We start from the raw sequence: 27,739 nt of genomic DNA, 5'->3' as shown, positions 1-27,739 counted from the left end.
CATCAAAAGAAACTATTTCCAGCAGTGCAATTTGAGTTTTAAGCATCCCAGAAACTATTCAGAAAAGCATAAAGTCAAACAGGAAGTGTTTTGAACAGCAAACAGTTTTTGATCGGCAAAGCGTGTTTTTGTTGCTGCAAGTGCTTTTTATGCAGTTTTTGCAAAGCCATATGTGGAAGGAAACTGTGACCTAGGGCAAACTTATGGCATAAGATGTAAGTACAACTCTTCCGGTTTCATATACAAAAGAAAAAAAAAATAATAATAATAATCATTGCGCTAGCTGACGTTGTTCCGGTTTACAAGGATTTAAAAATAGTTACGCAAAACGGAGTGTGCCCGCTCTGACCGGTTTTAAAGGGTTAAACAACTTAGGAAATGCAGGGTACACCCTGAACAGTCCATCACAGGGATAGCCATTTTAAGAGAGAACTGTCTTTATTAGGCTAAAAGCTCTGACTTTGCATTCAAAATAACTTTCCAACTCATTAACCTATTTTGTTTTATCATTCTTTTATTGAGTCTGTTTTATCTTTTTGTTTTGTGGCATGGTTCGATCAGACCTCCATCACAGAGAAAAGCTCACTGAATCAGATAGTGAGATGGTCCAGTCGAGTCACAGCCTTGTTTAGCCTCCCTGTACCCCAAACAGTTACACTGATTGATTTATCAATTCTTAATAATGGTTCCTCTACAGCAGGGATGGGGAACTCCAGGCCTCAGGGGCCGGTGTCCTGCAGGTTTTAGATGGTTCCTTGATCCATCACAGCTGATTTAAATGGCTAAATGACCTCCTCAACATGTTGTGGCGTTCTCAGGAGGCCTGGTAATGAACTAATCATTTGATTCAGGTGTGTTGACCCAGGGTCATATCTACAACCTGCAGCCTTGACCTAACCCTGCTGCCATCACTAAACTTAATAGGAACTTTTTTTCTTTTAATCTGACTCATCTTGTCTAAATACCAAATATATATCTGTCAGGTTTATATAGGAGTGTGTTTTGTGAAGTGATGCCAAATGCTATCATGTTTCTGTAAAGCAAATTTAGCTATGGGTATAAATAAAGTAACCTTGAACTTTAACCTTGGTTTCCACTATAGAACAGGAGTAAGAATACCTTTAGCAGAAAATGCCATCAGTGAGCAGCCAACACGATAATTCACATGGAGCACTAAACATGAATGAAGATAAACAACAATTGAACATGGCTGCTGGTTGATTACAGGAAGTAAAAGACAATCTGGATCTGAATAAGGGAAAGCTGCAGCGTATATATGAGTGACTGATTAGCTGATTGAGCACAGCTGTGTCATATAATTGACAGGAAACGGAACAAAGGGCAGATGTATGATGAACTGAAGCGCACGACAAACAACATTTACAAAGTAGAACAGAGTGAAAGAAGAAGAAGAGAGTCAGAACCATGATTCCTGGCGATGAATAAAGTCTCTTCTTATCTCATTTTATCAACTGGCAGAGGTTTGCAGCAGCTCCTCTTCTTTGATTGCCAGACCACAGATTTACAAACCTCAGGTCACTGAGTCTACAGATGAGATTATTTAAAAGGTAAAATACATATTAGACTTTGTAAAAACCCAAGCGTCCATATTTGAATTAGCGGCATAAACATATGGAGTCTTTGCTGGCTCTGTAATGATTCTGTACCTTGTGCTACTTCAAAGCAACCTCACAGCCTTCTAGAAACAAAGTTGCTTTTGATTACGAATATGCTGACAGTTCAGTGCCTGAACGTGTATCATCAACCAGTATTTATATTCATCTACTCACAGAACTGCAACTGAAGTTCATTGATGTAAAAATCACAATAACCACATCGTATTGTCAAGATGATCCACTTAAAATAAATTGGCCCACTTATTACACATCACACCTGTCGCAGTGAACTGCTTTGTTAGCTTGAGCTGCTTATCGCTAATCACCGTCAGAAGGCATTACCTTCTTGCCACACTCAGATTAACTAGCTGGAGAGCAAACACCAAATAATTGGCCTACAACAATGAACAAAGCAAGAATCATTTTAAAGAAGATGCCACAGTCATGGTTACTAACAGCTTCACGAATTTTGCCACTAAAATGGTGATCAACACATCAGTGGTGGGAAAAAAATATAGAAATAAACATAAAAACACAGATACTGCAATTACTAATCCACCACTTCCCAGCTGTACGATAGTGGATTGCATTGTTACTCACACAGTCTGCTTCTAATGTCAAAAATCCAACACATTTTTCTTCACTGTGAAACTGCTGATGCTGACAAGCTCAGCAGCAGCACCAACAAAAGTGGAGCAGCTCGAGCAGACATTTGCTTTCTCTTCATCATGCTTACCAAGGAGATCAGAGGAGCAGTTTTCTGACTTTTTAAAGTATTTAGAAAATAACTGCCTCCTACGAGAGACTCGTAGGATAGAAGTTACATATTTCTCACCAGCTCTATTTTTTGCTACCGGAAGTATGACATACACCCGACTTTTTCATATAGAGAGAGTTACATCCATATTACTCACACGCCTAGATAATTTGTCAACTCTAAAGCTTTTTTTTTTCTAAAAGAGTTATGAGCATTGAATCAAGTCTGCGCCAGCCCTGCTTCTACAGTATGCTGAGACCAAGGTGGAGAAAAGAAGTGAGGAGAAACTGTACACTTTTAATAACTTCTCAGATTTCATGTCTGGCTCATCTACATAAAAGGTGCCATGCTGCTCTAATTTATATTCTTATATTAACAATCAATCAAATCACAATAGTTGCCATCCCTCACAGTGCCAAACCTGCAGAGAGTGATCACAACGCCGCAGTACCGCTCATTAAGGTTTTGAGCTTCTTCGTTTTGGTTTTGCAGTTCACAAATTTCTGGTTTAGTCTCACTGCTTTTATTAAACTCATTTTCCACCACAGCAGGCAGCCATCAAAAGACTTCCAATAAACCTATTATACACCACCTGCCCAGCACCAAACAGCAGACACTAAGTCGGGCTGGCAGTGCGAACTTAGAGGTTTTAGGAGCTAATGGGCTGATATTTCCCAGCTCCTTGAGACACAAAGTGGAGTGACATCCTGCAGGTGGCAAAAAAAATTCTATTCAAAATAATATTTGATGAAGTTTCAGCTTTGAGGGCAAAACATTAATTTCCTTGCTTGAAATCGCATTTTTAATTATTTATCAAAGTAAATGTTTAAAAACTAATCTGCCAAGTCAATAATGTAATTTTCATGAAGAAAAAGCTCATTAGGAAAGCATTCTTATCCAGTGTCAGATCGCAGAAGGTGTGATTCTTCACCCACTTAATCAGAAGCAAAAGCAAAAATGAACAAATGTGCCAGTAATTTAGTGATCATACATAATCTAATTAAAAGACAGTGCAAACAAAAATGGCAAGTAGAGCTTTAGCCATTACTCAACCATAAATATGCTTTAAGTTAATGGATAGATTCATGTTTTCACAAGTGAATTTTAAAGCAGTCACATTCAAATATAGACACAATCCCTGCTTTGCTTTTCTGTAGCCCACATTTCTCTGTTAAGCTCCAACAAAAACAGGAACTTTGTCCCAGTAAAAATGCATCTTTCGAGGTTATCCACTTCATCCATGTTAGACTACTTTTTTTTAAAAACCTTGGCTGATTAGAAAACGAGACACAGGTGAAAGTGATTACACACATGAAGAGGAAGTAAAACTGGTATCATGAAGCCATGAAAGGAAAACTGTCCTTCAAAGTAAAACAGGAATAAAACAAAGCTCTGAATCAAGAGGAATCCTGCTCGACATCACAACAGAGAAAATGGAACAGGCACAGAAAGACGAGACAGAAAGGCCTAAAACAACTACAAAACATGAACCATGACACTGGAAACATCTCGACAAAATAACCATATGGTAACATCAAGCTTGAAAGATTGAAAATCACATGAATCAAGGATCACAATATGCCAGAATCAGAACAGGGACCCAAAAGCTCCACAAAAACAAAACTCCAACTGTAGAACAACAGCAAACAGAAGGCAAAATACAAAAGCACAAAACAGTGGAAGCATAACAGGGTCAACAGCAGCCTAAATGCTAACTAGAAAAAGGACATACCAGCCATTTATTTCACTGGTGAACGGACTCCAGTGTTTACATCGGTGTGTAAACTTTGTCTTAGTAATAAAAAACTCTATACTACAGCAAGAGGTGAACGTGAAAGCAGACAAGGCAGCCAATCAGATGAAACTCAGGGAGGGGAGCCATTAAACAGACAGGAATAAAAATGGCTGATGGAAGTGGAAATGAGCATTGGAGAAAATAATGACATGATTGCACGATACTACCAGGTCTAAAAGGCACAATTTGAACTTCTTTTCATGCAGATCACTAAACATTTTCATTGGTTCTAATTTTGGTTTCACTAAATATTAACTATAAAATATAACTTTTAATTAAAAATACCAAAAACTGTTTCCTGGCCCCCTTCAAATGGTCTGAGGAGGTGAGGAGGCAATTATCACTTGGCTTATTTCTTAAAGTGTTTCATCTTCCAAGCCACAGAAAGCTCTTGGTTTAGTTCAAATGAAATTAACTGGGTTGGTGATGCAATGATAGGTAATCCATTTTTACCTGTGGCTCTCTTCCCAGACTGGCTCCTCCCCCAACGGCAACAACGGGAACCCCTGTCTGGGCAGAAACGAACTCCAGCATCGGGGCCAGAGGGGCGCGGTTCGGCGGTGGCGGTCTCTCTTCCTCAAACACTAAACCCTGGAAGTAAAACAAAGGTTGCACATTGAAACCTGGCACATCAGACAGAAGACATTACATCAGCCTCATTGAGAAGCAATTTCATAATCATCTCACCAGAATTATATTCATCAAAGCTATTTTTTTTTTTTCCCCAATCGTGGCGCTCCGAACCCCGAGAATAATTCAAAGACTAACCAAGTGAGCAAAAGTTAATGGAACAATAAGTACATTCACATGCTGTTCACAAAATTCCTGATAGCACTTCATTCTAATGAAGACTGTATTTTCTTATCCTGCTCAGAAACTGAATCTCTCCAAAGACTTTCCGAAATTTAATGAAGTCATGAAACATCTATCAGATGTTGGGCTTTGCTTCTCTGCTTGGCAATCAGTGTTCAGAGATATAATCAGAGTTAAATCCCTGCAGTGGACTGGCATCCTGTCAGGACAATGGGGTGTGTTGTACCTGTGCTGCTTAAGCTGCTTCACACCACAGAAACAACAGATAAGCTCCTGGCTTATGGGCCACCTCAGCTCCTGAAGGGCCTGCTAGGTGTGGCTGTTGCATGCATGCTGAACTATTTCTGCAAAATCTCTGTCTCTCTCTCTCGATATATATGATTTCTTATTGAAATCTGCGTTGCTAATGGTGTTTTGTGCGACTATTTTTTTCTAGAAATCCCTGTCGCATTATAAATAAAATCATGAAAAATGCATGAACTTCTGGTGAGGCTATTGCTTTACATAATAATATGAGGTGGAGCTATTGTGATTTGAGGTTGGCTTGATGACTTAATGCTTGTTTTCTTGTAGCAATTCGAGGAAGTGGATTGAAGTTAAGTGTAGATGACAGCTCAATTCTCAAAGGGAAGCATTTGATATGCAAATAGCTTATAAACAGGACCTGGAGATAGGGTGGCAAGTGTTACTTAATAGTTAATATCATACTTGATCGAAGACATTCATAACAAGACCCTTCACTCTGCTAACATGAAAACAGACAGAGACACAGATTGGATACATGCATGCATAATGTATTTTTCTGTTGATGAATGGATGGATTAATATATGGCCGAGTAAATAAATCAGCAGTATAGTATGCAGCACATTTATTACCTCTCTGTATGGTCACAAGCAGCTCTCAAGTTGCAAACTCAGATCAGTTCCCATCCACAAGAGTCATACTATGAATGAATGAGTGAATAGATGAACAGTGAACATGGATGAATAGAATAAAAGCACAAAACACCAAACCACGACACTTCCCTAACGACCTAACACATGCATTTCTCTACTAGAAACCTCTGTGACGTGTCACAGTAAGAGTACCTGAATTATCACATACATGGTCCCATGCATGAAAAAGCATTCACTGATTCATTTAAAGCCACATGACCTATCAAGAAGGTAAATGAAAAGAACCTCACGCATGCTTTCCAACAAAGTCCATCTGACAGTCACAGCGCTTCATACTGAGACTGGCCAACTGTGCAGATGTGAGTAATTATGCAGGATTTGGAGTTCTCCTTTTATTCTTCCTCTGTAACACCTTTTGTCAGAGTGCATCACTGTGACCAACTGGTAATTTCAATTAAATGAATCCTCATTAAATCTAATAGTGATAATTACAAAAGCTGCAGTGATACAGAATCCTTTGTACGTCATACAGATGATGATTATCATAGTACTGAAGAGCCATTCCAAAACCGATTAAGGCTACTCAGATTACATTCAGTCTGAACCAAACACACTGCATATAATCTTAATCTTTCTTATCTTTAAAAAATATTTTCAAAGTCAATTAATTTTCTTGAAGACCAGCATTGTTTACATCAGTATTTCTACATTTGAACTGTTGTTGCATTTGTTAGTGCTTTGCTGTCTTTATCGCTCTGCCTCTTGTGAACTAAATTTGTCTCAAAAAATGATTTATAGGGGACAAAAAGTCATGTACATTATCATATATAAGATGTTTAAGAGTAACCACATTGGATCTTGACATCCAGCCATTATCACATTTTGACCTGAAGGGAACTTTTTTAAAAAGTTTTTTATCACTATTTATGATGATTTTGTTCCAATTTTGGCGATGTTAACAGTTTCTCTCTTACAGTCTTTGGGAATGTAACAGTAGGTTTGTGTACTTGTTTGTCTACCTGCAGTGGTGTTGTGGCCAGCAGCTCACACAGCTGCAGCAGCAGGGTCCCGGGACTGCTCTCATTCACAGCCAGGTAGATGACGTTGGCCTGACCCGAGGGCGTCATCACCGTCTCCCCCACGAGCGCGGCCAGCGACAGGTGTGACGAGGAGGAAAATGAAGTCATCTCGGCCACTTCAGCTAATGAAGCTGTCTCTGTTACTCCCCTTCCTCCCCCTCCTCCCGGACCGTTTCCCGGACCGGGCCCCGGCTCCCCGACCCCCGCACCTCCCACCACCGGCGTCTCCGGGAGCAGGGAGGAGCCCGAGTGGACCACGGCGATGTTGACACCACCTGAGTCCCTCTCTCTCTCCCGGGGCCGGAGAAGCAGGGGGGGCGAGGGGCGCGCGGGCCCCGTACAGGCCAGGACAGCCAATAGCAGTGAGAGGGCGGGCCTTGGGGCCACCATGGGGTAAAAGGGGGGCCAGTTGCAGCTGTCGGAGGGAGTTTGGCAGGTGTTGGCAGGTGGGGTTTGGGGATTTAAAGGTAGTGGGTGGTGCCTCTAGGGAAAGAGGGGAGGAGGAGAGGAGGGAGGGTGGTGAGGGGGTCGGCGGTTCACAGTGCTTCACCTGATGAGGAGAAGAGACCCTGGAGAGGGAACAGAGAGAAGAGCGTGTTTGAATGAAGAACTGCAGCTGACCTGCTGTCATACAGCTTCTCTAACCATAACACGCATTTCAAACAGTCACTTATTTTTCTTTGTTATATATCAAGTATGCATTTATGCATTATCTCAAGTGGGACGGCTGATTTATGTAGGCGTTGTGAAACACTTATTCTCCAGTAAACAATGTACATAAATGACACAGTACACCTACTCATCCTTGAATTTAATGCTTCTGTTCCGACATCCTGCAAGTCTGTAAACAAAGGAAGGATTCAGGCAGGCAGAAGCTGCTAATTTTCTTAACACCGCTTGCATCCCTAACAGCAAAATTCTGCTGACATTTCAGATTAAATAGGACAGCACATAAAAGTTAAAAGATTCACATTTGTCAGAGTGCAGTGCAAAAACTCCAGTGACTTTATCATCAAAGGTGCCATATCAAAACGAGGATCTCGTGGATTAATTCTTATTCCAAATACAACATGGGGCTGAAGTCTGGAGAGGATAGTGGCTTTTATTCTTGCATTCATAATGGAGCGACAGAATTAAACCAGAAAAATCTCATTAAGCAAAACCATCAAATCCTCTCTGTCTATGGACCAATAAGAAGACACCGGGTGCCTTGTTTCCTTTATATTTATCAGGCCAACGTTGCATCTGAAGTCCTTTTATTCAAGTAACAAAACATGTCTAAACTCAGCAGTTTAGTGTTATTTCACTGGTCTCAGTGCCAGCTCATGTCACCTGCCCTTCTGCCCATCCCATTTGCAAATCACACATGCATGTCACAAAATGACACACCACCATTTAAGTGGCTATAGCCTCACTCATGTTGCTGCACATCTGCTACCAGCTTTGCAACTCGTCTGCACCTTATGTCCTCTTTGTCATGATTTGTGTGAATAAATGATGAATAATCCTGAAAAGAACCATTGCAGTGTTTAGTGTGGAATCCAGCCAAAGTGAAACTAGAAGTGGAGGAAAAAAGCACAGTAAGCAGGTCAGGTCATTTCCTCCGAGATAAAAACCTGTCTTCTGAACTTTCTATCTCTAACAAATTTGGATTGTTTTTCGGGGTTTGTTTTTTGCACCTTTCAGCAGAGACAGAGAAGTGAGTTGGAGCATGGCTTTGTGGGGATGAGCCCAAAGGAACAAGCAGGAGCAAGACCACAGATAATAAATGGAGAGAACAACTGGAATAAAGAAACAAAGAAAAACCTGCAGGTGACAATGGTATAAAAGATGAACTGAGGCATGAAAGGAGTAGAAGAGCCTCAGATAGAGGAGTGTAGATTCAGCTGCAGAGAGAACATGCCGTTTGTGTTTGTAAAGGAGAGCAAAAGGGTGAACAGCGAGACCTCTGTGGATTTATGAAAGTGGAAAGGAAGGAATGTTAGGAATATGCACAGAGCACTGGTGTATATATAAGTAGGTGCAAAAGACAGAAAAAGAAGGGCCAACCAGTGCATCAGTAGATGGGCAATATGGTAAATGGCCTGTATTTGTATAGCGCTTTACTTAGTCCCTAAGGACCCCAAAGCACTTTACACGTTCAGTCATCCACACATTGGTGATGGCAAGCTACATTGTAGCCACAGCTGCCCTGGGGCGCGCTGACAGAGGTGAGGCTGCCAGACACTGGCGCCACCGGGCCCTCTGACCTCCACCAGTAGGGTGAAGTGTTTTGCCCAAGGACACAACAACCGAGACTGTCCGAGCTGGGGCTCGAACCGGCAACCTTCCGATTACAAGACGAACTGCCAACTCTTGAGCCACGATCACAATATGACTGCAATGAGCTGCATACTACTGTATATAATGATTTCTACCTATAAAATAATAATAATAATAATTTGTGCATGATCTAACATTATGACCAAAGTCCAAATGTTCCAGCTAAGCTGAAATGCACAGAAAAGGCAATCACAATAAAGACTCTGCTGCAAATTCCCTCCAGAGCTACCCTTTGGCACTGTAGTTGATGGTTTTCCAGAGGAATCCTTGGGGGAAGTAATGATTATTTTCCTCATATTTCCCACTACTAGTTGCTTAAGATGTTGATTATGCAAATGCACACTTTGAAGTTTCTGTATACTACAGTCTAAGCTACGCTTCTGCCAGGAGGACTACCTACTTGCATAGTTGCAATGAATGAAAACATGTTGACTTTTACTCTGACAAAAATGAAAAATCTGACACTTGTCTCCTTTGCAACTTGACAACATTAACTGTAATATAATTAAAATTATCCAATATTCAAATACTGTAATAATTCAAATCCTTAAAATGCAGTAGTCTTTGGTGAGCAGGTGATCTTTAATTTATTTCATGAAAATTATTCTATTTGAGTGAATTTTAAAAGTCTAAGTCTGTAATTTTTTTTTTAATGATCTAGATTTCATACTTCATCAGTTGTCTCATCTTATAAGTCCCATGATTGCTGCCTATCTTTATACGCGTTACACATTAAACAAAATTATTACCATCATGAGGTTACCCAGATCCCTGTATATGTCTTAGGTCTGCAGTCATAAAATAATCAGTCTGACAAGGATTCGTCTTTGCAAATATGTGTAGGTAGGCATTCATGGGCTCTTAGAAATACCCAATTGGATAAATCAACTAAAGATAAGCCTTAACAATATACTAATATGCACCACTGCAGCTTGCTTTTTCTCTGTGTCCTTTTGGTTGGTTGATGTTGGCTCATGGTAGATGGTGAAACAAACTGCTTGTCCAATCACAAAATGAAAAGCAACTATTCGTGTTGCCTACCCTTGCCCATACAGGTTCCAAGGACAATTTCCCAGATGGCTCTGTGTAACAAACCATCTGGTGTGTCAGGTTAATCATCAGGTATCCCACCTGACAGTCATGTACACCTTTCTGCTGCCTGTTGTGCACTTTGACCACTTGATGATAATAATACAAAAAGAAGCCACAATTCAACAGCTGACGAGGAACCTGTTTACGGTTTGTTGGCTGCATCGGCCTTAAGCGTTGCACACGTTCACACATCTAGGAAGTGCCCAACACACACACACACACACATATCGACTTAGTTGTTCCGGGTTAAACAACTTGCTCGAGGGCACCTCAGCTGTAATTGCTGAGGGAGTCAAGAAAGCTGGTTTTTCAGACACAGATTAAATTTTACAATAGTTTGATAAGACTCTGTACACTGTGCTCAGCTCTACTAAAGATGTCCATGTAAGAGCTAAAAGAGGTAACAACACTATCCTGCAGCAGGTTAACATGTAAGTCTGCCCGACCGAGGCACCACAGACATTTCCTCCCCTCTCACTGTCTAGTTGAAGTAGGTAGAAGACTAACAGGCTGATTCTGACACTATTTTATTTCCACTTTTTACCAAAGGAAAAATGTAGAGATCAGAGATTTGATCAGGACAGCTGACACAATAATACGTGGATGAAGATGAAGCATCTAAACAGCATGATAAAATAAAACATTCGCTTAGAGACCCGTGAGGCTGGAACACAATCATATTACAGAATCATTACCACCGTAAAAATACAACTATTGGGTAAAATAATTCAAGCAGCATATTCTACTGTGAACTGATCCCTTATTAATCACATACTGAACATAGAAAATAATTAAAGATATTATAAACAGACTTGTATTAAATACAAAGAGTGATGTGAGTACATAGAGATACACCTACAGAGAAATCATTAAGCCACGGCTCTCCTTGGCTCTATAGCTTACAGCGAGTTTTAGTTTATTGTTACAGCTGTGCCTTTACTTCACTTGGTTTTGTTTACTGTCACTCTCATTGTTTCATTTACGTAAAGAAGACAGCTGCTTTGTGGAGAAATCCCACTAAGCAAAACGTGGCAAAAAGGTAGCGAACGTAGTGGGACATGGTTGCTACAAGAAAGTGAATCAAAAATTTACATTAAACAGACGTGACTAAGATTACAAAGGTGATTCAAGTGTCTGTGAATGTGATGTTTGCTGGTGCCAGATGGGCTGGTCTGAATATTTCAGAAACTGCTGAGCTAGTGGAGTTTGAAGAGTTTACAGTGAAAGGTCTGAAAAGGGAAAATATCAGTGAGCAGCATTTCTCTGTAACAGAATTCCTTGTTGCAGCCAGAGGTCAGAGAACAGTCTGACTGTTATGATCTAAGGTAACAGTAACTCAAATAATCACTTGTTATCACTAAGATATGCAGAAGAACATCTCTACACACACAACACACTGACCTTTTGAAGGTTACGGCAGCAGAAGACCACACCAGGTGTCACTGCTGTCAGGTAAGAAATTAAGGTTACAGCTTACAGCCTCTCAGAAATTACACTAAAATGCTGTAGAAAATGTTGCCTGACCTGATGTGTCTTTATTCTGATTTCTACATTTTGGAGGGTAGAATCAGAATAAACAACATAAAAGCATGGATCCATCCTGCTTTCTCTCAGTGACTCAAGCTGGTGGTGCTGTAATGGTGTGAGCTTTTTTTTCTTGGCATCTATGGAATCTATGCCTCAAAGAATTAAGGCTTAATAAAGTGGCAGCTACGTGCATTTCCTAACTCTGTTGTCTCAGAGTTCATAATTGTACACAGAGATTTAATTTAATCAAGAATTTGCATATATTTTATATATTACAGTACAGAGCACTGTGACCTAGTTACACCACCTCCTATTAATAAATGTTAATGTGAGCAGTGTGCATTATCAGTACTATCCTCTAGTGGATAAGATATTAAGACATCACTTATCTACTCTACATTAGTGCATTACTAGGTTGCTAAAATGTCTGCAAGAACTGATTTCCCGGGTGAGGACAGAGAGACCCCAGTTGTATCTTTCACATAAAAATCCAGCTTTAGTTTCTCTTACACTGTCAAACACCATCAGTCACACACTTCAGTACATTCCAGAAGTTGATAAGTGTTGTAATTTTCTTTTTGGGTGTCCCCTCAGATAACCTCTTTTCAGTAACAACATTATCTGTTTTTAGCTTTAGGGTTAAAATTGGAGTTAAATCTAATGTAATTGACTGAAAGGGGGAAAAAATGTGATCTCTGCCACTAAAGTAAATCCTGATTCTTGTGCAATGCTGCCAGTGAAGGAAAAGGCTGGATTGTAGGGGATCATGGATTTATATTACAGTTTCATAAAGGGCCATGTGTCGTTCCCAAATGGATCAAGAAACAGCAGCAGGAGTCATTTTACAATATGTGAATATGTGGATGTGAAATGTAGTACCTTCAACTGTATTTAAGATATACAATATTCATGGGATTGCGTGCGTTTACTGCAACTGTTCCTGTGAACATTCCGCAATATACTGACGGTATTGCAATGCACAGCACAAAACAAAGCTTTAAACATGTCCCTTCGGCCTGAGTGCTGTGTAATATACTGCTAAGAGCAGTCCAGCAAACAGAAGCTTTTTCTAAGCATTATGGTGAATGTGAGGATATAAAGTATATATTACGCTGTGGTTCCATATTGTCTCCAAACTCTACTTTCTTTTTAGCATTTCATAGCTGGTGAATTAAATTAATGATATGAAGAAAGACATAATTGCCTTTGTTAAAGTAAACCTATTATGCTTTAATATATTCTGCCACTTACATATTTTTATAGCGCTGATGGTCCAAATTACCAATAAGCAGCCCAACGTTTTTATGATGTTGACTGAGAATGTCATTAATATGATCATATCAGGTTCAGAGAAGCTAAAATGGTTTGTTTCATACTGTGAACTTAATGTCTTCACATGCAATGAGCTGCACTATATGAAAGTAGGGTCCACAAATATAAAATATGGAGTTTAGCTCTCCTTTAAATGCAAATTTTTAATTTTCTGCTTTTAATTTATTAAAAGCAAAAACGAAACGAGCCTATGAGCATGTTCTTTAGTAGCCACTTTAAAATTCTTCACATGACAGAGGCTTTGTTTCTTCCATGAGGATTAGTGTTTCATAGCATACAAATTGTTCAATAAAATAAAAAGTGTATGTTTTATTTTAGCAAGATCATCTTCATAATGTGTTAAATTGACATGCATTAAAAAAAACATTAAAATGATGTGCTCATGTTTGAACATTACAAAGATACATTAAAATGTTGTTGTTCATTAGATCATAAAAAGCCTACAACTCAGCCTGGTGAACACCAGACCGAGTGTGACATTGACACCGTCACATAGTAATATGGAAAACAGAAAATAGAGAGCAGGCGTGTGACGAGACTTGACTTTCTTCCAAAAGACGTTGGCAAAAAGTTGGTAAAACACACCAAGTCCTGAAAGCTTGGTGTAATACTGAGACATAAGCCTGACCATAGGTCTTATCAGCCTACCTCACGAGTGCAATCTCAAAATTTATTCAGCCACAAAGCAAAGATTTGTGAAATACCTGAAGCCTGAAAACTGGAGGTGCTTTATAAGAGCAGACCAATGCAAATGGTTTTATAATGAAACGTTTAGCAGTCAGACATGAGTGGCTTGATTGAATGTTTATGACTTTCTTTAGGATTTAGGTGTTTTTTTCAGAACTGAAAAAAGTTGCTCAAATTTTCTTGCAAGTGTATGAAAAATAAAGCAGTAAGGTAACATTTTTCTGTGTGAACCATCAGAGTCGCTCTGCTTAAAATGTAATGAATGCTGAAGAGCATACAGAGAGACTGCATGTGAATCATACCTGTTATGCTACATAGTCTTAATACCAGTCATTAGTCATGCTGTTGGCCTTGGCTATACTGTATATACAGGCTCAAGCTGTTGACACTTATCACACTTAAATACACGGAGAAAGGGAAGCAGTATGAGGACTGCAGGCTGCCAAACAGCAGACGCACAAAGCTGTCAAGACACCAGCATTATCACAGCTTTCAGTGACTGTCTGTTTATTTAAAGTAAATGGTAAATGCTTGAACCAAACCTGTCCATTTAATTTAATTTCTTTTATTTTCTTGCCTGCACATCTTAGGGACACACTTCATCATGTGGCACACGTGAATGCAGCAAAGTCACCTGTGCTACTTTATGCAATTTATAATGTAAAGTAGCCTAATACCCCATACTGTAGAAAAGCTGTGTCTTTGCAAATACAGAGTCCGTTAAGAAAGGAAATACTTTGAAGCTATTTTTGGCTGAGTCTGATCAGTGATTTGATTAATGATGATAAAGGTCGCTTGTTATCTTTTCTCCAATCTTCACTGTGTTGTAGCTGTTATATTTTCTTCAATATTGCTCTTTGCTGCTGCAGTGACCCACTTTCCCATCGGCATCGTTAAAACTTCATCTTGTTCTATGTTGTGTTATCTTTTTAGAGGACAAGATAATCTTCATTGTATCGATTAAAGTTAACGTGTGCCACAAGGCAGTTGTGTAAAGAGAAGTGTGGAACTGAAAATCATTTAGCATCCTGTACATGTAGCAGGAATTTTGACTTCCGCAGCCTTAAAAGCCTGCCTTCAAAGTGACATCAACTACTTGATGAGCTGTTCTGGAGTTGTGAATGGTAAAAATACAGTAATTTAACCTCGAATCCAAACGGTACACTACCACATATTCTACCGCGAATCAAATTTTTCTTGACTCCTTTGGAGGCTGCAAATATACATGAAATGACGTTGATCATTGCGCACTTGTCAAATGCAATAAAAGAAATGCAGAAAGGTTTCAAACTTTAGGGGATATTACTTCTCTTTTAGTCATAGTCTACATGGTTATAGCAAAGAAAGAAAGGACAAATGAAAGGCAGAAAAGAGAGTGCTAGAAAGCCAGAGATACAGTGGCTACAGTGCTGGGAATTCATAGTTTTCTGATGCATCGAAGTTTACTGATTGGCCTCTGCAGTGAGCGCAGTGTAAGCATATGGCTTAAACCTAGAGGCAGTATCTACTGCTCGGCACACAGAGCAGCAAACAACACATGCAAGTCATGCAGCATTCATGGTCCTGCGTTGGTGTCTGTAAAACTGGAAATTCACCTGAATTAGACCTACCAGGGCTAAACCACACAGCTGTGTACAGTTCTTCAATGAGCCAACAGGAAGTAGTCCAATGGCAATGATGGCACGCATTGGTTGCAAAGTTGACTTGAACAGGAAAGGCAATGGCAGCACAATAAAAGAAGAATGGACAAAACAAAAATTATAAGGAAGGAAAACTATGTTTGGTAACTAGGTAGGTTACCAAAGGTAGGTAGATAGCAGGTTTTTCCCATGAAAAGCAATTATTACTATTACCTGCTGCCAAATTACCTATATGTTACCCTGTTTTAGGTGATTATGCATAAATTATGACTGATGGGTGGCACAGGAAGCCATAGAAGAATAAGAATTCTGGAAGCTCCTGAAACTTGTCTGTCGCCATTGCGGATAGCCACACATCAAAGGTTGATTCAGACACATCAAAAATCCTGAAAAGGGTACTTACATAAACAGTAAGATAAAAAGTTCATGCCAGTTTTTCAAGTTACACATTTTTAACACCACGCCTATCTTATATCTGACTGTGAACCATCTCATTTTCCCTTCAGGAAGGGAAAATGACCAGAAGATTGACCAGTCCAATACCTGTAAGTGTTCTGCCAATGTTGTGGTTAAATTTTTTATGAAAGTTTACCAAATCTGAGACTTATTCAAGAATATTTATGCTAATTTACTTGGCCTCTGTTAAGAACTTAGCTGCTTCTAACAGGTCCTATATCGATTTAAAATAGTAAAAAAATTGTTGCAAATGAACCTTTTTGTTGAAAATCTAGATATAAATAATATGAAAAAGCACCTCTGATAAAAAAAAAAAAAAAGGAAAACCTTGTTTGTGGAATTAGGATTGTTAATTATTCCTTTTTTATTGAATGTGCTTTTGTTGATGCTACCGGAATTGACATTTAATAGGTTTAATTTAAAAAAATATATGTAAAAAAAAAAAAAAAGGCATGAAAAATCTGAAGTGAACAGCTGTGGTGGCAGTAAATGTGTCAAAACCTGGATGCAAATTAAGCTGTTGTTGGAAAAACAAATTGCATCCTACACAAACACTCTCCGGAGGGATGAGAACAAGAAATGTCAAAGCGGCGGCTTGTGGGAAAGATGCTAGAGCACATTGTGCATTTAGCACATTGCAGTGCTGGAGAGATGGATGTTTTTCTGTGCCTGTGTGAAGGCTGCTAATACATGATTGATTATCAATCAGTATTCTGCTGCCTTAGAAACCGTGGGATGCACCAGAAGCATTGGAACAACTGGAGCTGTGAAAGCAGACACCAAATCCTGTACGTGTCAAACCATATATGTTTAAATTTTTTAAATTCCCTGTATGACCAACACAACAGCTGTGCTCAAACAACGATCTGCAGGTTGAGGTGTGTGTGAGTGTGTGAGTATGATTATGTGTGCACAGAAATAATGACTACTAAAAGAAAGATGAAGATGTTCAGCAAGAACCAAAAAGAAACCACACAGACAGAGAAAAGGTGTAAAGAGGATATGCAGAAATGCAGTGGCAACAGCGTCTGCAGAAGGGAAGGCAGACGAGGGGTGGGGGGAGGAGCGGCTGGCAATGTACGCAACGATCAATCAACATCACTTTAAGTCAGCATACTCACAAAGTGGAGTACAGTGTGTTTCCTTAGGAGCTACGAACCTCCGGCTCTGAGGGCAGAGCGAGCGTGGCCACTCCCCTGTGTATTGATTATGGCTACTTATGGCACCCACGGGTTTCATGTTCCTTTTCATTTTTCTCTTTTGCTGCGTTTCTTATAGAACATACTGCTCTCATGCTGGCAGTAGAGCCAATCACTCTCATTCCACCGAGTGCTGCTACAAAATTAATTAACTTTACTGCACTCTGCCTACATTTTTAGCTAATGCTAATTATGAGAACTTTTCATAGATACATCACGCTAAGGAAATTGGATTCTCTTTGCCAGTATTCCAGTATTTTATTTATTTGAGGAAACAAATAAAGAAATTATATTTTGTAGTTTTGTTTGTTTATTTGTTCTGGTAATCTGTGTCACACCTTAGCTAAGACATTAGACACTAGGGTCCCACATGTGGTTACTTTAAGTAACAGAAAGACTTTCATTATTATTATTATTATTATTAATTACAAATAATTATAATAATTTGTAATAAACTGTGACAAAAAGATTATGTATGTGTGTGGATGATTGATTTATTTAAAAAATAAACTTTTTTTTAGCATAGTTGCTTACTGTGTTATGAGATCAGTGTGGACTTTAATTACTTTAGAAACGAATCAATCACTAATTATTTAATCACTCGTGATGATTTGATGTGGACCAGTATATGCTCTCTGATGTGAAAATAAATGTTTTGCTTGGTGCTGTATTGTCTGATTTGGGCTTTCATGTTCTGCAAAGAGGCAGAATGGACTTGTGCTGTAATTGTGTGCTTAGAGCAATACAAAATGATACAGAATGGGAGAAGCTGATTGACAGAACAATTCAATAATTGCTTCTTTGCTTGCTTTGTAAAGAATGTGAAGAATGTGTGTAGGGCACAACGTTAGATATAAAGAAGAACAAGGAAAGTTAGCAATGGGAGTTTTGATTGAAATTGAAAGAGTATGTTATTAAAAGCAGGAGATTAAAAAATCTACCCTTTATTTTTATAACCATGCTGCTACAGTAAGAGGCATTCTCACTAGTGCAATATGATGTACCAAACAACAATAACTAGGATCATTAAAGGGGCCTATTATGCTTGTTTATATAGGTTTTATTTTTGGACTCTATCTTACTCTTATCTTATCCCATAAACCTCACTTCATCCTCTGACTGCAACATGCTGTTTTAACCCCCCACCCCTTTTTTTTCCCCTCTTCTAATTGGCTGTACTGTGCAAAAAGAAGATTTGAACAAGAGGTGGGCGGGGCCGTTTTACTCAGTTAGTGTGGGTTTTCCACTTTTTTGACATTATACAGAAAAACAGATTTTAAAAAAACCCTGTTTGAAACAGTATTTAGAGCACTCTAATGTTGCTGTTCTACACTCAATAAAATATTGCACCTGCCACTGTAACCGTAATAAGATAATAAGAAAAAAACACAATAGATTTAATTTAACAGTGATTTAATTTACCGCCACAAGATCTTTGCGTGATAGCACTTTAGTACAAATTGTGACTTTTATTTTTTGTTGAAGTCAAATTAGTAATAAAAAATAATTAGAAATTAGACAGATTTGATGTTCAATAGAATAGCAATTACAGCAATACAACATAGCAATTAAAGGATATTGCTGAGTGTGTGATAGTCAGATGAAACAGATGAAACCATATCAGAGCTTTTTAATGAGAGTTTTCCAAGATTAATCATTCAAAACTGATATGGAGAGAAATATCTCAGTTAGGCTTTTTTAAACTATGTAACACTACACTTAGTTAACCCAAATGTGTTTAGCTGTAACAGATTCTATACAGTCAGGATGTACCTAATAAAGTGGCATTATTAGGTATATCCTGCAATTACTGAATTGGATCTTCTTTTAACTTCAGACTTTTTCATTGAATTTTATTTATACAGCAGCAAATCAACAACAGTCGCCTCAAAGTTTGTCAGAACTGCCTTAGATTCATTTTACCAATGTTACAAAGAATTATCTTCTGTTGTCCAATTATGGCCAACGTGTACACAACCTGTGCAAAATGTAGTCTCTGTTCTGCTTACAGCAGTGGCACCCAGTCTAGTCTTCTGCTTCATAGTTCAATGTGTTGTACAAAGAACTGCTTATAGACTATTTGGACTTTTTAGTTTGTCTTCTCCTAGTGATGGTTGTGCAGGAAAATCCCAGTAGATCAGCAGTTTCTGAAAAACTTATACCAGCCCACCTGGCACAATCAAGCATGCCTAGTTCAAAGTCATGTAGACATGGCATGTGATTGGTTGATTATACAGTTGTGTTAACAACCTTTTGAATAGGTGTACCAAACAAAGTGGACGGTGCATGTATGTAACTGTCAAAAACAACAACCAAACAAAAAAAAAAAAGCAATAAAATAACTGCTCACTTTGACGATGGAAGAGCTTATACAGTAGTATTGTCCATTTTTTTTAAATGTGAGGACCAAATTGACTAAACCCACACATACGTGGCAACCTTCCTCATTTTTTCCTTACATTCATTTTCTTCCCATTATCACTTTTCCTGTCATTTCCACATATTCTCTCCTTTCTTTACATCTCCCTTCCTCTCCCTCCTACACTGCCTCCTCTTCATCTTCCTCCTCTCTTCCTCCCCTTTCTCTCCTGTGGGCCATCAGAATTCATTACAGGCTGAGCTGATTCATGGCTCAGTCCCACATCATTGGAGAGCATGGAGGCATGCTTATAAATCTACACACTACTGAGAGACACATGCGCACAAACACGCACCGTGTCACAAAAACGACACTGCATGCATACTTATCAGCATATCAAAGACATGGCTAAATGAACTTAGTGCATGGACATGTCCTCTCACTATTACACACAGCATGCAGTTACACATGCACATCGCACTGGCTCATCAGCAGAGCGCGCAGCCTTCGTCCTGCAGACCATCACAGGCAGCAACCTGCTGAGCATCCAGCTCTGCACATGTGCAGGAAACTCCTCTTCCAGCTTCATAACAAGCAGGGGGACTTGAGGTCTCTTAACTGTGTAGATACTCTGTGCATAGAGTCACAGTGAAAATTGCACAATTTAATGCGTGAGAGAGAAATCAAGTATGATTCCATTACTAGGTAAGTTGTAGGTTCTGTCTGTACTAGCAGCATTTTTGCCCTCTTTCACGATGCTGTTTAAGTATTAAAAATAAGAAAAGGATGCATGAGAGTTTCAGTACATTCAAGATGATTTAGTAACATGCATTTCTCTCTCATTTTTAGCTTTGTTTCTTGACATGAACTATTTATGATTGTGAAGGATTAATGCATTCAGACAGAGCGTTACATTTGTGCATGGATCAGTGATGCAGGATCAAATGCTTCATTCATGCTTATCCATCAGGGCCTCGTTCATCAGTGTCTTGGCTACCAGCTGACATGTAACATCATATTACAGGTTACTGTGCTGCGCAATTCATACCAATGCTTTGCCTGAGGTGGTGGAATAGCTGATGCAGCAGAGGTTTTTGCTTTTTGGGGGGGTAGGGAAGTAGGGAAAAGACACCGAGGTATAAAGAGAAACTGATTCTGATTGAAATGTGTTTCGATGCTTTGGTTGCAGGGTCCCAGCATTATGGATGCTGGCTCACTGTTATTTATTCACCAAATAACACCTGTGGTTTTCCACTGCTGTGGAAAGGGCCTGTTGTTGACTTCATGCAACCTAAAGTAGCAAATATTTTGACATTTTCCTGCACGTGCTAAACAAAGTTTATGAAGTTTATTCAGGACCGCTATAATAAAATATAGTCAAGAGACTATAATGATTATTCACATTTCCTTCTTTGGCAGTCTGGCACTGTTCTGGGGCATCTCCATTCCTCCATGCTCGAATAATAAAGGTTGAAGGGAAGGTACAAATACAAACCTGAATCACTGTTCAACAAAGTTATGTCTGTAACTGTATCTAGAGACTGTTGAGGCACATACTACCACACATTTCAGCAGTGGGAAACTGAAATTCAGGATTTGCAACAATTTCTCTGACTTTTCCTCTCTGAAACGGTCCTTTATGCCCATCCATTTTCACAGGAGCACTCTGACATGTCATAGCTGGGCATTCAGTGTTTCAGTTCCAGAACAAAGAGAATTTTTGTTGTTGTTGTTGTTGTTGTTTTGCATGCTTACTGAGTTTCCCAACATCCTGGGATAATGTTTTGAAGGTAAAAGGTTCAGCTCAAGCCATCACCTTTCACTAAACACAACCAAGTGTTTTTTGCTGCCAAACTTGAGCAGAGTTAAAAAAAAAAGTAAAAACTGAATGAAAATGAAACAAATCGGCAAATAAAAACAGTGAATGCGAAGTGAACATGAGCAAAAATTACCAAAAGAGTAACCGGTAGAGTCGCTGGTTCCTGGCAGCCAATAAACTGAATGCAGGTTTGAGGTACTATGCTATTTATTATACACAGCCTATATTACCACTACATTTCATTTATGAAAATCCCACTAATATCATAAAATAATCAGTAACTTTGCACTTTACTGGACAGCATAAGTACACATAACTTACAAATGTAGGTTCACTGAGCACAGGTCGAATCAGCCAGCAGAAACACAGTAATGTTAATGTTGTGTATGTGTTTCCAGGTGGTGTTTATATATGTGTATGTATTTGTACTTACATCGGTCTCAGTATGTGAATGATTTATGAGACTGGAAGCGAGTTAACTGAGAGGCTGACTGGGTGTACTAGAACTTGAGACATAAGCAGTACTCGTCGATGTATCATCTTCACGCACACACGCTTTTTAAACATCACCTACACACATCCTCCATCTTTCTTTCTTATTACCTTCATTACAATCTGTTACACACTCCCTTATTCCAGTCACTTTCTTTAATTAACCCCCCTCCTTCCTAGTTTTCCCTTCAGGCTAGCACAGAAGTATGCCAAAGCACTGAAATGCATTTCCCTTATGAAATAGCACTTCTACAGACACAGGACAAACTTTGCACCATACAAGTATATCTCTTAGATGAATGTAATCTGCAACAGGAGCCACAGATTTACTATCCTGATATTAGTCCTTATAGTGAAGGCATGGTCTTTTATCCTGATATAAACAATCACATTACACATTCACATTATGGGAGAATATATTACTGTGGGTTAAAAGCCTTGCTGCGGCATTTTGGACCGCTTGAAGGTGATTTAAGGAAGCCCTATACAGACAGGAAAAGAGTGCGTTACAATAGTCTAACCAGGAGGAGATGAAGGCATGGACAAGCATCTCCAGTTCACCTTTGGAGACAACAGTCCTACGTTTAGCAATATTTCTTAAATGAGAAAAACAGGAGCGGGTCACAGATTTGATATGAGCATCAAAAGACAGAGATTGATCAAAAATTATCCCAATCAGCCCAGTAGAGCATCTTTAACATTTAATACAGAAAGACCCACAAACAAGCAGCAACTGAAGGTGGCTGCAGCATGAACACAGCAGTCACTGACTGCAAAGGATATGTAATTGCTAAACAGTGCATGCTTTTCCTTAAACCCCTGGAATTAAAGCTGAACATGTGCACTTCAGTTACGTTGTGCTTATGAATAAATAAACAAATACACAAAAAAGCGTCATTGTAAAAAAGTCCACATGCAACAGATGTTACATTTTCCTTAGCATCCCCGTGCTGAGGAAATAGGTTTTGCAGCGGTTTGAGCTAAGATTTTCAAGTTATTCACAAAATGAAAACATATACTTTGTGCCGGGCGAGAACTCCATTCAAATGCGTGTAACAGCGAGAAACGCACTAACTTGGTAAAATAAAGCGTTTTTCATCAACTTCATGAATATAGATGTAACTTTTGATATAAGACTCAAACACACATATTTATGGCTTTGCCTCTTAAGGGTCAGTGCACGCATGCCCATCCATACATTTTCTTAAATGCTTATCCAATTCTGTGTCACAGGTATAATTGGAGCCTATCCTAGTTTTTTTTTTTTTAATTCATATCACTTATATAATATTATAATATTTTTTTTTTTTTAAGTGTAAGTTTAAACTGAAGTTAAAAGTATATAGTATATACAATGTGTGCTTACTGAAAAGCACACAAGTGTGGATGGTATGTACACTCAAACACACTCCTCTGGCTGCAAACACACAATCACACACACAATCCATAACTGTCACCTTCTCCCATATTGGCTGTTTTCCAAACATCACTTATTGCTTTGAACAAGCAGGCTTCTTGACAAAGTCTGCCTCCCTCACTTTCTCATCTTTCTCCTTTTCAACTCTCCAACCTCTCTCCTCCTGTTTTCTCCCCTTAATTCCATTTCTGCATCCCTTATCCTGGCTTTTCCAGTCTGTGAGGAGCCTTAAGAGTAAAGAAACAGATGGGACACAGGGATTAAGGTGATGAAAACTTCTCATTTTGGAAATTAAAAGCACTAACCGCAACAGATGATGAAACAAGTACTGTAGCTTTGGGGAAAATCTAATAAAGAATGGTTAAGATATGCTTTAGCCAAGACAGAGAGGGTGACTGATTGAAGAAATCAGAGCAATGGCGAGCATGTTCACATGAACACATTTTCACTCACTTGCTTTGCAGAGAGGACGAGCGAGCCCAAGAGCAGAAAGAAGACGGTTGGAGCAATAAACTACAGTAAGTGCAGCATATAATGAGGAGAGCAGCAGGGGGAGAAGAGTGAGATACAGGAAATGGAAGGCAGGGAGGGAAAAGGGAGAAAAGAGATATTAAGGCGACAGGAGAAAAAGAAATATTCCTGATATCTCTCGCCGAGGCTGTGCCGAGCGGCGAGGCCTGGAATAAGGCGAGGAATGACTCCTGGTTTGTGAAATGCCTTTGCATTATTCAGGCAGATATTAAAGGACTCACACAGCCGTTGGTCACGATGGGAGGAGATGGCAATAATGGATGTGTTTGAGTCTGTATGTGAGAAAATAGGGGAGCTGTTATTCCTCAACTCGCAAAAATACCGTTGTTCCGAGCTGAACCAATTTACGAACATAATTTTCAATTTTTACCTCAGAGCGTTTCATCCACAAAGTTGAAGTATTTCATTGTAAGCGTGTTGCTTTGTGATTATGCTGCAGAAATATTGTAGCTCAGTGTTCATTAGACAGCATATAAGAAAAAGAGCTCAGGAAACATCACCTTGTAGAGTAAAGCCAACGCTGCATTTTTAGGCCTCTTCTTTCATTTCACTTCAGGTCATTACACTTGTTTGGTACCTAATGCTTACCATACAGTCTTATACAGAAGAACACTTTGAACTTTCGAGAACTCAAATTACACAAAGCATCATCTCAGTTTACAGTACTGTAAAAAATATTGTGCCACACCTGATTTTTGTTATATTTTGCTAGGTAATGTGACATAATGAGACGCAGATATTAGCTGAGTTTGTACAGTTCTAACAAGCTTTAAACTCAGTATTTAAACATATACTGAACTCTCTTAGCCAAATTTGCTTCTAATTTCTTTAAATAGTCTTCAGGAGGTCCAGGCTGTGGGGAGGAGTCTATTGTGTGCTTTTCTATTCAGGCATGCTGTTACTGCATAGTTAGTGTGTTGGGGCTCATGCTGAAAAATGAAGCCATTGTTAAGCGGATGCTTTCTAGATGGTACAGCATGCTGGATGGAAATCTGATGGTATTTTTCTGTGTTCATAATTCCCTCAGTTTTGACCTGAAGCCATTGGCTGAAATGGAGCCTCATACCAAGACAGAGCCTACGCTGTATTTTACTGACGGCTGTCGACAGTCACTCTCTACTGACCTACTTGAACAAAAAAAAAAAAAGTAATATTTTAGATTTGTTACTCCATAAGACCCATTTCCACTTAAAGTTATGATTTTGTGTTTATATTTTTAATGCAGCTGTTCAAACCGACCACATCATTTTACTGGACGGAGGTTGGGCCGTTTATTTTTTCGAACCAAGCTTGATTTTTCTGATCCGAATAAACAAATCTCACCAATCAGACCATTTCATTTGTCAACAAGTTTGATCATAAGTCAAACAATTCATTTACACAATGAGATGTAAATAGTTAAATGGTACTATTTTACCTCAGACACACTGCTAGATGGTGATCCAGGTCAATCGCCTCCTCAGATGTGGCCCTAACTCTACTAACAAGAGTTCAAACTGTCCCACAGACATCCCATAATATGCACAAAAGCAGTCGGGATATAGCTTAAATTCTTGTATCGAACCATGAAATTCTCTCTGCTGTTACCTTTTTGTGAGGATGAACCCATTATCAAAGTTTCTTATGTTTCTTGTTTAGAAACATCAGGATCACGACACGTTTGTAGAGTAACGTAACAGCCATTACTCTCTTCCTTTAAAAAGGTTTGCCACTCTTCCACTGTCACCATTTCTGATGAGGCTTCACTGAACAGTTAATGGATCAGCTGAAGGGCAGATGCATCTCTCACGTCCCCTGTTTTTTGTTTGTTTTTTTCACTTTTTCTTTGCATTAAAAGCTTTCAGGCCTCCCTTTTATCCTTCTAATGTCTGACACACAGCACATCATGCTGAGATATCTCCATATCTTAGGCATTTTTCACAGATACAGCTAAGAAATGGGAGCAAATAATGTGTTTTTCCAGCAGGCTGCTGATGGAAAAACGCTTAAACAAACTGCCTAAATAAAAAAATAGATTGTTTCATTGCTAATCTGTTATTTGTAGATGACACAATACTGGCTCATTCTTTGAGTTGGGTGCTTAAAATGCTTGAATGATTCACAGGTCAGTGTTAAGTAGCCTGAATAACAAATAAACAAATAAAGAAAATGCATCCCTTGCACCCCAAAATGGTCAGATACATGGTCTGGACTGAAAAATAAATCAAAAGTAGTCAATGTCCAAAGACAAACTTTGAAAGACCTTTCAGAAGCTGGAGAACTGTGAAGACCACTTAACATATTAGAAGAAAGTCTTTACTGTGGATGAACAATATAAAGAAATGAGAGGGGGGCTCAAGACTTTTGCACAGTACTAACTGTCATGAAAAATATTTAACAGGGTGAAAAATGAGCAGAGCTGGGTGTAACTGATATGAGCCTGACCTGGATGATATTCAGAGCATTTCCAGCAGGTTATTAGGCTACTTTATGTTACTAGGCTACTAGAAATGGTTACTTTCTGTCTTTGTTTGCACCCTTTTCCTGGAAAAAGCTCCTTCTTTGTTCATGTCTTAAAAACATCACACACTGAAGTATGTTATATTATTATAGTTTGCCATCTAATGTAGTTACAAAGTTACAAAGACTGTCGTTACAAAGAAACTCGTTGATCTGCTCAGAAAACGTTTGGTTTGTCATGAGAAATCGATTTCTTAGTTCCTCTTTCAGATATCTGATCGATTACAGAAATAATTTTAGAGTAATTAAATTTTTCCTTCAGTTGCCACAAAACAAACAAACAAAAAGAACATGTTCAGTGGTTTTCTTTTGGCAAAAGCTGGAGATAAACAAGCTTGTTGCTGGCTATGAAGGGGATGCTCCCAATTCCAACTCAAAATGAAATTTAGAAAATAATTGTACAATACACACCTGGAAATAGAGGCCACATCGACAGGAAAGTACAAATCGGTGTTTGCTTTTAATGATGAAAAGGATACATCACTTGGGCTAGTAGATAACTTTGTCTTTAATGTCTGTGTACACTCTCAGTCATACAGGTCATGGTAATGCAAGGAGCTTGGAAAGAAAAGCCAGGTATCCCACTAGGGCTTAAATACCTGGGAGTCTCCACCGTTTGCTCTTAGAACTGATGGGAAGTGAAACATCTTCAGGAAACTTAAAGAAGTCTAGTCACTTTTCTTTCTAAGATCCTTAGATTTGTCTATAATCTTGTCATCATCATCATCATCATCTTCATCATAACTGTCATAAATGTGCCATCATCTGTTGTTAAAAACAACTTAATTAGGCAGAACCATCTTGGCTGATAGAGCCCATCGTTTATTTCTTGTCTTTCTAAAATCCATCTCTCCCAGAGCTCCAATCCTCCCAGATTGTTTCCAGCATCATGTAAGTTGTGTAAATATTTAACTCTGTGGCCATTTTTACTCCACACTTCTTGCACTGACCCTACTCACTGAAGAGCAACTGCAAACAGTGAAGAACAAGCAGAAAGACTGTAATTGCTGTTTACTCCACAGCCACAGAGAATACCTGTGTCTGTTACACTACAGGTGTGTACAGATACTGCATATCGGGACACCAGAAACATCACTGAACTGTTCTTACCCTTGTTAGGTCCCTTTTCACACGCTTATGTTTTTTCACTGTACATCCATTTGCAGGAAGACAAACAATTTCCAAAATGAAAAGTGACTTTCCCCCTTCTGTTAAACCAGCTGAGCATCGGAAAAATAGGTCACTGGATTTCATGGGTCAGAGTTTAATCAGATCCAAACACAGTGCCACAAAATAATATGAAATAATGTAAACAGTTAGCTCATGAACATAGTTTAATTTCTTTACTTTATTTAAATTAGATCTTCTCTATTTATTGTCTTTAATTTAACTCAGAATGTATTTACACGT

At 38.9% G+C, this 27,739-nt stretch overlaps 1 protein-coding gene across 1 annotated transcript in view; it reads right to left on the bottom strand.

Moving 5' to 3' along the window:
* grin2da (glutamate receptor, ionotropic, N-methyl D-aspartate 2D, a) overlaps positions 1-27,739 on the bottom strand; it is a 237,814-nt gene that overhangs the window by 137,377 nt on the left and 72,698 nt on the right. The window contains exons 2-3 of the mRNA XM_005933743.2: positions 6,898-7,526; positions 4,622-4,759 (exon numbers count right to left, since the gene is read on the bottom strand). Of these exons, the coding sequence (XP_005933805.1) occupies positions 4,622-4,759; positions 6,898-7,347 (588 nt within the window). The 5' untranslated portion in view covers positions 7,348-7,526. The remainder of the gene's footprint in view (positions 1-4,621; positions 4,760-6,897; positions 7,527-27,739) is intronic.

The sequence above is a fragment of the Haplochromis burtoni genome, unplaced genomic scaffold (assembly GCF_018398535.1).
Source record: "Haplochromis burtoni strain Fernald_Lab_line unplaced genomic scaffold, NCSU_Asbu1 Contig_168, whole genome shotgun sequence".
NCBI lineage: Eukaryota > Metazoa > Chordata > Actinopteri > Cichliformes > Cichlidae > Haplochromis > Haplochromis burtoni.
Note: the sequence above shows the minus strand (reverse complement) of the source record. Positions and strands in the feature narration are given on the sequence as shown.